Source organism: Ursus arctos, unplaced genomic scaffold (genome assembly GCF_023065955.2).
Source record: "Ursus arctos isolate Adak ecotype North America unplaced genomic scaffold, UrsArc2.0 scaffold_25, whole genome shotgun sequence".
In the NCBI taxonomy this organism is placed as follows: domain Eukaryota; kingdom Metazoa; phylum Chordata; class Mammalia; order Carnivora; family Ursidae; genus Ursus; species Ursus arctos.
In genome coordinates this window covers 11789929-11800127 of record NW_026622930.1, presented here as the reverse complement: position 1 = coordinate 11800127, position 10199 = coordinate 11789929, and the positions used below count along the sequence as shown (strand labels likewise).

At 38.1% G+C, this 10199-nt stretch overlaps 1 protein-coding gene across 4 annotated transcripts in view; it reads right to left on the bottom strand.

The window, feature by feature from the left end:
• Positions 1-405: 405 nt before the first annotated feature.
• ATXN3 (ataxin 3) overlaps positions 406-10199 on the bottom strand; it is a 36650-nt gene continuing 26856 nt past the window's right edge. For all 4 annotated transcript variants that reach the window (XM_048220183.2, XM_057318676.1, XM_048220186.2 and 1 more), the window contains 2 exons: positions 9812-9903; positions 406-4678 (listed from right to left, as the gene is read on the bottom strand). In XM_048220183.2, coding sequence (XP_048076140.1) covers positions 4584-4678; positions 9812-9903 — 187 coding nt within the window. In that variant the 3' untranslated portion in view covers positions 406-4583. The remainder of the gene's footprint in view (positions 4679-9811; positions 9904-10199) is intronic.

Sequence of the window (10199 nt, the reverse complement as noted above, 5' to 3'; positions counted from 1 at the left end):
TTAAAAATTGTTACCAACATGTTTTGTTTGGCTCTCAGGGTTAAAAAACAATGGAGCAACCATTTAAAAATCAGATTTCTAGTAAAAATTCGGACTTAGCGTCACTTGGAAAAGATGAGAGGTTCCAGTAATAATGGGCCCTTGGGCAGCAGAGAGCTGGAATGGAGCATCAGTGCCCCCGCCCATTTTATTCACCACACCACAGACCATAAAACAGCCTCTCAAACTTGCATCTGCATGTGAATTCCCTGGGGGTCTGGTTAAAAACGCAGGTCCTGAGCCAGGAGGTGTGGCCTGAAGCTCCGCATTTCTGAGCTCTCAGGTGGTGCAGAGGCTGCTGGTCTTCCTACCATCCTTTGCGTAGCAAGGCTAGGAATTAACCGTCAATACAAATAAAAACAGAAATAAAAAAAGCAAACATTATCTTTATTTAATAATCTTTGATATTTAAAATACAACTCATCGAACATCCACATTAACAATAGAATCCTCAGTGTTCAACAGTGCTTTGGAAGCCCGGCTTTTCTAAGGACCAGACAGGAAGGTCTGTGTGTAGTTGCCGCAACAGAACTTCGAGGGGGCACACACAGAGGGCTGCGGAGTTGGGTCCTGAGCAAATGGCACTGCCACAGTGCACTGGTGTCATGGCCAAAAGACAATGCTTTTTCAGGTGTGTTTTGTACTTGAATTTCAAATAGTTTATACAGAACAGTAATTTTTACAAAGTTATTTCTAGTAGTCCAGTGTTGTAGAAATTAGATAATTTTTCACATTCAAGTGTACATTTTTCTCTTTAAAAAATTTTTTTTAAAAGTTCCTGGAGACATTAACCTTATTTAAACTATACAAGAAACAGGTGAAGTGCTTCCTAAATGAATCAGGAATTTTCACATATATTTCACTATTGCTTCCCATTCCTTGTCTATGAATCCATAGTCTTAAAATATTTACTGAGACACTACTGTTGATTAAACATGCCAATTCCTGTAAATTTAGAAATTATGTTACTAGCATTAATTCTTAAAATGCCAGAACATTTTGGGGAAAAAATGCAAAGATTTTCTTCAAATTAAAAAAAAAATCAAAATTCAAGAATTAACCATGTCAATAATCTTTTCATTCATGAAAGTAAAATGGAACAAAATATTTTTGCCAATGTAAGACTTTAAAAAATACAAGCCAGTTCATCTCTTTAGCAAAAGATGCTGGTTCATAAAGGGACCAGGAATAAAGGAAAGGTTTTCTTTTGAAAATATGAAAAATTACTGACACTGCTGAAATGATTAGTTGATCCAATCTGGTTTTTCTTAATTAAGATCACATATTTAGTATCTCCATACTTGTTAGGGCCCAGATACAACAAACTGCTTTAGAGTAGTGGTCATTGGGCTCTCCAGTTGCAGATAAAATTTTTAATAGGAAGTCATCAATATTAATTATTGAGTCCTCTTGAGAATTTAAAAACATCAAGATTTATTTCAAATGGAGATATTTTAATTTCTATCACTATATTTTGCTTATGTATTGACTCAATCTTCTTTAAATTTGCATGGGTCCAGTAGGCCAATTTTAAGACATGTAATAAATCTTGGCACAAGCATGATACTATTTAAAAAGAGTATCAAACATGCAGACATTAAAAATGTGATTGAGGCTCTGACAGGAGTAAAATTACTTTATTCAACTTAATATTAAATGAAAAAAGACTATTGGTAGTTGTACCTATAATGACCTTCAACCAGTGTTGAACTTTTTTCCTTATCGACTTTGGCATGAATAAAGTCTTAATTAAGAAAAATCAAGTGTTAAAGAAAAACAAGCACCTCCTTAGATATTCTGTGAATTGCAAATTATTTGACCAAGATCTTAAAAGTTAAAATATAGTTTACCTGCAGCAATCTTTTCGAACAATTTATATTACTGAAATATTTGTATGTGAATTACTGTAAAAAATGTTTTTGATGGTTCTAGAACAGAGGTTAACTACTGTTATTTTTTTAACTACTGTGAATTTTTAAAACATAAATAACTACTTATTATATCCATGACATCTCAAAATATGAAAGTGGTGTTTCCAAAACTTGTTTAGACACTAGCATCACCACTGTATGTATTTTATCCTGGTAATACAATTTATACATTAGAAAAATGATACCGATAGTTTAAATATTAAACATTAATAAGGTGTTTCCAATTGGTAAAACAGAATGGAAATCTTTATATAGAGTTCTTAGCAGGACAGTTATTGTGAATTTCATTGTTTCTGACTTTCTTGCAGGTTGTTTACTGTAAATAACAGTTTCTGATGTGTGAACTGTACCTTTGTATATAACTAAGTTCTCTGATACTGTAGTTATGAGCATTGGCATTTCTTCATACTGGCCAATGAATTAAGGAATGGAATGGAATCTAAATTAAGTTTAGATTAAGTTTGCCAATCCAAACAAGTTGGCAGTTCCCTAGTCATTCTGGATCTGCCTGCCAAATGCAACATTCGTAAGAAACTAAATAAACACATTCAAATGTATCCAGTGTGTGCTTAGCTCTGCTGTTAAAAAAAAAATCCCTAAATGAAGGTCAACATGCTATATTTCCTTAAGTGCTTTAATAAAGGCGTGTAATCTAAGAACTTTATAAGCTCTAAGGTTAAAACTTTCAAATGCATATTTCTTTTCTCATTTTTATATTAGGTAACTCATCCATTCAAGTGTATGAAAAGTTCAACCTAATTTTTCAATGGGATAAGGTAAAAGCTAATATCCATGGAAAATAGGACAAGTATATTAGGGATAACTACAGAAGTGTTCAATCTTAAAATATTTTGGTTTACAAATCTTGAGGGAGAAGTACTAAACTCCAATGTCCCTTGCGATTCTAAAGTCTTATAACTTCTGAAACATTTTCAATTCTTAAAAAACTTTAGATTTTAAAGTAAAATGGTCTACTTTTGCAAGGGAAATCTCAGAAAACTTTATTTGGCACAAAATAATGACTAAAAAAATCTGTCTCTATCCAAAAAAAAATCTATTTCATAATCATAAAAGGCATTTCTTCATCTCTTTTCAACTCGGCAATAAATCCTAGGTCAAAAAAATTTCCCTGATAAAATGTATACAGCCATACAATAGTCATGGCCAACATATCATACTTTAATTTTCTATGTTGTTGGCTGAAATTTCCTAACTTTTAGCTTATGAACAATTCAACATTCCAAAGGGCTTCAAAGCGGATGAAGAATGAGGGACTGGGGACAGAATCCGAAATGTCTATTTCATAGAGATATAGCTAATTTTCACCAAAATCAAACCACTGTATTGACCTAGCAAGAAACTCTCTGTGCATTCCAATCAAAGAATGTTTATCAAAACTAAAGGCTTTCTTATTTACAGACCCATTAAGTACTGTGTGACTTCTGTAATTCTTAAGCTACTTAAACATGATGTGTCAAATCACAGTATAAATGTAAAGGTACTTTTGTTAGTAGATTATTTTCATGTTCCAGATCATCATCTCTGGCAAGCGATACCTACTACAAAACATGCGGCAGAAGCAGACATCGACGTTCTGTGACTCCACCGTAAAGAGAGAGCTCTGGTCACAAGAGAGAGTAAGATGAAGCTGTCGCTAAATCGAAAGCCAAATTCTGTCTCCCATACATTCATGGTGGGTATTATTTGTTAAGTCTGACACAGAAGGAAACTTGCTTGTGCTTCTCCTATTTTTCTCAACTGGAGAAAAGGAAATATCAAGGTGCAGGAGAAAAGGTCACAGCAGAGCTGTGATGGTCTAACATAATTGAGAAGACATTCATAAAACATCTGGAAAAGGATGTGTTCACACATTAAAAAAAAATTCTCATTTATTCTCAAATACTTGTGCAGAGTTGATTTCAGAGTTTCGGAATGCACCAGAATCATGAACTAATGATCCCATCTTAGAGGGCTTAAAAAGCGAAACCTCAAGAAAGATTATCATCTTTCAAAAGAGCTATAGAAAAGTAAGGAAGACCAAGTAGCAAAGAAATTGTGATCAGAGAAATAACATGAGAAAACATCCAAGGGCACACTACATAATTGGAGGGAAGGCAGCGAACCCTTCTGGAACCGTTACTACTATCAACACAGAAAAGAGACACTGTCCTAAAAGGTTAACTTGGTTAATGAGAAAGAAAAGCAACTACGAGATGACAGAAAGTGAGTCAAACGACCTGAACTGAAAGGATGAGAAGAACAGGTATGGAAAAAGTTCTGTGGCAAGAGCTAATTAGTTGGTCTGCAAAAAGATCCAAGAAAAATGCCCTAATTTTAGACATGTTAGATATTGCACACTCAAAAAGAAAAAGGAACATTTAGAAAACTACTTTAAATTTCTTTAATTGCTAACTGCCTCTTTGGCTAGTGTCTGGAGGATCATTATTTGGTCCTACTACTGATGCATTTTTCCACTTTTTCATCTTTTTGTTGCAAATCTCCTCTGTTGAACATTGTTTCTTTGACACATCACTAAAATGGACCCTCTATGCTGTCACCACACAGAATAATAGTGTTGGAAAGTACGAATATCTAAATGATTTGTAAAAGGTATTATTTTTTCCCTTCTGTTTTGAAATTATTTCTAACAGTTTCTAAAGACAAGGTCACGGCTGCCTGAAGCATGTCTTCTTCACTCATAGCATCTCCTGTGGGAAAGAAAACAAGCATCTCTCTTAGCCATTTCTGGAAAATTCTCAAGGTCATCAAAAGGTAAGCTCTTAGAAAATGTATGTTTGACTACTACAGCTTCCTTTTTTGATTTTTAATGCTTACATAAAGTAACATGCACCCCTCTACAGCTTTATAAATTTTGACAAATACATAGAGCTGTGTAACTACCGTCACCACCCAGATATGGAACTGCTCCACTCCCCCCCCCCCCAATTTGCACATGCTGCCCCTTTGTGGTCAATCCCCATAATACATTTATTCTATATTTCAAAACAAATGCATTATGCCAAGTGAAAGAAGATTTAACTTAGTTCTGTATATATGTATGTTACTTAAATTTTGTTTTGAATAATTTATTTAGAGGAAGTTGCAAAGATAGTTCAGAAGGGTCCTGTGTACACTTCAGCTCAATTTCACCCAACAGTTAAATCCTAGGTAGCCTACCCCAAAACTTGAATATTGACATTGGTACAAAGTTGTATGTAGTTTTGTGCTACTTCGTCACACGTGTAGATTCATGTAACCACCGGCACCACAATCAGGACGGAGAACTGTTCAAGTACCAAAAGACCTCTTTCCTGCTGTCCCTTTTGATTCACACCCACTTGTCTGCACCCACCTTCCCTCACTGCAGGCAGCCACAAATTTGTTCTCCGTCTCTACAAGTTTGTCATTTTTATTTTAATTTTTAAAAAGATTTTATTAATGTATTTGACAGAGAAAGAGAGAGGGAGAGCACAAGGAGGGGGAGATGCAGAGGGAGAAGGAGACTGCCCAATGAGCAGAGAGCCCAATGTGGGGCTCGATCCCAGGACCCTGGGATCATGACCTGAGCTGAAGGCAGACGCTTACCCAACTGAGCCACCCAGGTGCCCCCAAATTTGTCATTTTTAGAATGTTACACAAATATAATCACACTGTAAGATCTTTCCTGCACTCAGCATAATGCCCTTGAGACTCAACCAAATTGTTGCATGTATCAATAGCTGGTTTCTTTTTAGTCCTGAGTAGTATTCCACAGATGTACTACCATTTGTTTAATTGTTCACCTTCCTGTAGGACATCTTGGTTGTTTCCAGATTTTGATTATGAGAAATAAAGCTGCTATGAACATTTGTGTACAGGTTTTTGCACGGACAGGTAAGTTTTCATTTCTCTGGGATAAATGTCCAGGAGTGTAACTGCTGGGCTGTATGGTTAGTTCAAGTACAGTTTTTAAAGAAATTGACAAATTATCTTCCAGAATGGCTGTAACAGCTGAAATGAAACATAGAAACTTCACCTCTCTTTACTCTCCCATTTATGATATAATTGCCTTAAATATTTTCTATATACACTAAAACCAAAATCGATATTCTAATTCTTGCTTCAATCATCAAACATAATTTAGAAAACTCAAAAGGAGAGGAATATCTACTGTTTACCCATATTTTTACTCTTTCTACTATTCTTTTTTTCTTTTTCTTTTTTTAAAAGATTTTATTTATTTATTTGACAGAGATAGCCAGCGAGAGAGGGAACAAGCAGGGGGAGTGGGAGAGGAAGAAGCAGTCTCCCAGCGGAGGAGCCTGATGTGGGGCTCGATCCCTCTTTTTTTCTTTCTGATGTTCCCAGATTAATTCTCTTATTTCTGTTTAGAAAACTTCCTTTAGGGGCGCCTGGGTAGCACAGTCGTTAAGCGTCTGCCTTCGGCTCAGGGCGTGATCCCGGCGTTCCGGGATCGAGTCCCACATTGGGCTCCTCCACTGGGAGCCTGCTTCTTCCTCTCCCACTCCCCTGCTGTGTTCCCTCTCTCGCTGGCTGTCTCTCTATCACATAAATAAATAAAATCTTTAAAAAAAAAAAAAAAAAGAAAAGAAAACTTCCTTTAGCCATTGTTTTAGGATGGGTCTACCCGTGAGAAATTCTCTTAATTTTTCTCTTCATTCCTGAAGGAAATTTTCACAGGGAATTCCGGGTTTTCTTTTCCTTTTTTTTTTTTTTTTAATACTTTACTTATCTGGGGGGGGGGAGCACCAGCAACAGGAAGAGGGAGAGAGAGAAGTAGACTCCCACCAAGTAGGGAGCCCAACGTGGGGCTGGATCCCAGGACTCTGGGATCATGACCTGAGCCGAAGGCAGATGCTTAACCGACTAAGCCACCCAGGTGCCCCTGGGGTGTTTTTTCTTTCCAGCACTTGAATAACGAAGGGCATCTGGGTCGCTCAGTTGGTTAAGCATCTGACTCTTGATTCTGGCGCAGGGCATGATCTCAGGGTTATGAGACTGAGCCCTACATCAGGCTCTGTGTTCAGTGGATAATCTGCTTGAAGATTCTGTCTTTCCCTCTGCTCCTCCGCCTGCTCGTGCATGCATGCGGGCTTTCTCTCTCGCTCTAAAATAAATAAATTTAAAAAAAAATGTGCCACTTCCTGCTGATCTCCATGATTTCAGATGAGAAAGGTGCTGTCATACAAATTGCTATAGGCAAGATGTTTCTAGCTGGTTTCAAGATTTTCCTCTTTTGTTCAGGTTTCAGAAGCTAGACTATGATGTTTTGGCATAAATTTCTTTGGGTTTAACTGTTAGAGGTTCACTCAGCTTCTTAATTCTGTAGTTTTACTTATTTTTGGGGGGGGAGGGGCAGAAGGAGAGGGAGAGAGAGAGAGAATCTTAAGCAGGCTCCACGAGAAGTGCCTAGGCCAACATGGGGCTTGATCTCACAACCCTGAGATCATGACCTGAGCTAAAATCAAGAGTTGGACGCTTAACCTACTGAGCAACCCAGGTGCCCCAATTCTGTAGTTTTAGATCTTTTGCCAAAGCTGGCAATTTCTAGCCATTATGTCTTCAAATATTTTTTCAGCCCCACTCTCCTTCTCATCTCCTGGGATTCCCATGGCACATTAGATCGTCTACTATAGTCCCACAGGTGTCAAGGCTTTGTTAATGTTTCCCAGTCTAATTCTCTCTGTTACTCAGAATGGGTAACGTCTATTGTCAAGTCCGTGGTATTGTTATTTTTCAGTTCTAAAATTTCCATTTAGTTCATCTTTATATCTTCTATTTCCTTCTTGGAGCTTTCTATTTCTTCATTTGTTTTAAGCATGTTCAAAATTGCTCACTGTAGCGTTTTTATGATGGCTGCTTTAAAAATCCTTGTGAGATTAATTCTGATATCAGTGTCATTTTGGTGATGGTGTCTATGAACTGTCTTTTCTCAATCAAGTTGAATTTTCCCTGGCTGTTGGCATGGTAACACTTCTGATCAAATCCTGAACATCTGCGGTGTTGCGTGTTACAAGACTGTGAGTCTTACTTACACCCTCTCTTTTAGCAGGCTTCTTCCGACTCAGCCCCAGCGGGATAAAGGGGTGTTGCCCTGCCACATCCAGAGAGGGGGAGCGTGTGTGTGGTCATTACTGCTGTGCACACGGGGAGATCCAGCTCCCCACTGTCCTGCACTGCCATCTCCCTGACAGGAAGGGGTAGGACTGCCTCCTTACTGCCTCTCACTGACATTCAGGGTGTGGCCTTATTACTGCCTCAAATCAGTAACTCCTGATTCTCCACTGGGCCTATTTTGCAATCACCTAGGCAGGAAGCCAGAGGGACGCCTCCATATTGTATTGGTGGGTGGAAATATAGGCTCCCTGTGACCACGGACACCATGAGAAAGAGCCCCTCATTGTCTCCTGGAGGGAATGAAAGTCCCAGCTCCCCACCTGGCTTTCTCTGACACCACCCTGGCCAGGGGAAGCAGGAGGTACACCTTGTTCCTGCCAGGTGGGGTACCAGTCTACACTCCTACTTGTCCTGTGCCCATGGGGTGGGGTGACAGTAAGGCCAGGTTATTTGCCTCATCCTGTTTGGCTGGAATAGAGTACTATCTAAAGGTGTTTACTTGCTAGGTAGTCCCATTTGACTACATAGAACAGGCTTTATTTCATCTCTGCCGTGGCTTTTTCAGCACCAAGTCCAGAATATGTGAGACAAAAAGAAAATCCAGGCTACACACCACTATGTCTCCTCTGGTCCTTGAGCCTCCTACACGGCCTGCCCTCTCTCTACCTTTCAGATTTTTCTCACATTTGTTTGATATAAATGTCCAAGGTTGTTAGCTATAAACAGCAGGAGGAATAGGAACAAACACCAGCTCATTCCTTTTTATTGTTACATAGTCGTCCATTGTTGCCAAGTACCACGGTTTGTACATCTACTCACTGCTGAAGGACAACAGTTAGGTAACTTCTAGTTTTTGACAGTTACGAATAAGCAAATATAAGCATTCATAAACAAGTTTTTCTGTGAACTTACGTTTTCTTTTTTTCTTGGTTACATACCTAGGAGCAGGGCTACTGAATCACATGGTTAAGTGTACATTTAAGTTTATAAGAAAATACTAAACCGTTTTCCAAAGTTGCTGTACCATTTTATATTCCTACTAACGAGGTATGGGTGTCTAGTTGCTCTGATCTTAGCCAGCATTTGGTACTGTCAATTTTATTTTTTATTAAGCCATTCTTATAAGGTATGTAATGGTATCTCTTTGTATTTTTAATTGGCATTTCCCTAATGATTATTAATATTAACCATATTTTCATGTGCTTATTTGTCAACCATATGTTTGGAGAAGTATCTGTTCAAATCCTTCGCCCATTTGAATTTTCTTCTTTCAGTCTTGAGAGTTTTTGACATGTTCTGCTTATAAGGCATTCGTCACATACAGTTGTTTTCCTACTCAACTGGTACCACCAATAATTGGCCAAAGTTCAGTACCTATTAAACCAAGGCCTGATAAATAATTCTAGATTTCCTATTATTTAGATGACACTTGGGCGCTTTAGTTTTCCAGGTGGTAAAATGTGTTCATCTTCCACCTACTAATATCCATTATCTCTGAGGAATTTTTGGAGATTGTATTAATTACCGTAAAGTTGCAAGTGTTGTTTATAATTTTAAAGCAACGTATTCACTGAGTGCTCTAGTCTGCCTGCTTCTTAATCTAAGGATATTTAATAGATTCGAATTCATACAGGAGTTTCAGTATAATTAAAGAGGAGAGAAAAAAAGCCCATAAAGCCAAAATCATAGGGAGCCTGTGTCAGAGCACGGTCAGAGAAGCATACCTGGATCACTGCCCGGTGCTCCTGAACTTGTGGCAGGCCTCTCACATGGATGTGAAAGATGGCCCGGAGGATCCTGCTGCTGCTGCTGCTGCCTGAAACAGTCACAGTGAATGGACATTAAAACAACAAACCCAAGAATACATACGCCATGAGAAAAAGCATTCACATGGAAAACAGAAGGTTCCACAGAACAAGAGTCACTGTCACGAGCTCCACAAAAGAATGACAGAGCAATCAGTCTGATTTATGTTACTTAAGAGTATCACAGTGCTGATCCTAGGAAACCTAGATGTAAGATCTGAATTATCAGACAAATTAATAGGTAAAGATCTTCACCAGGAAATAACACATAAACACAAGCACTCCCCGTAGCTATTCTTATGCAAAT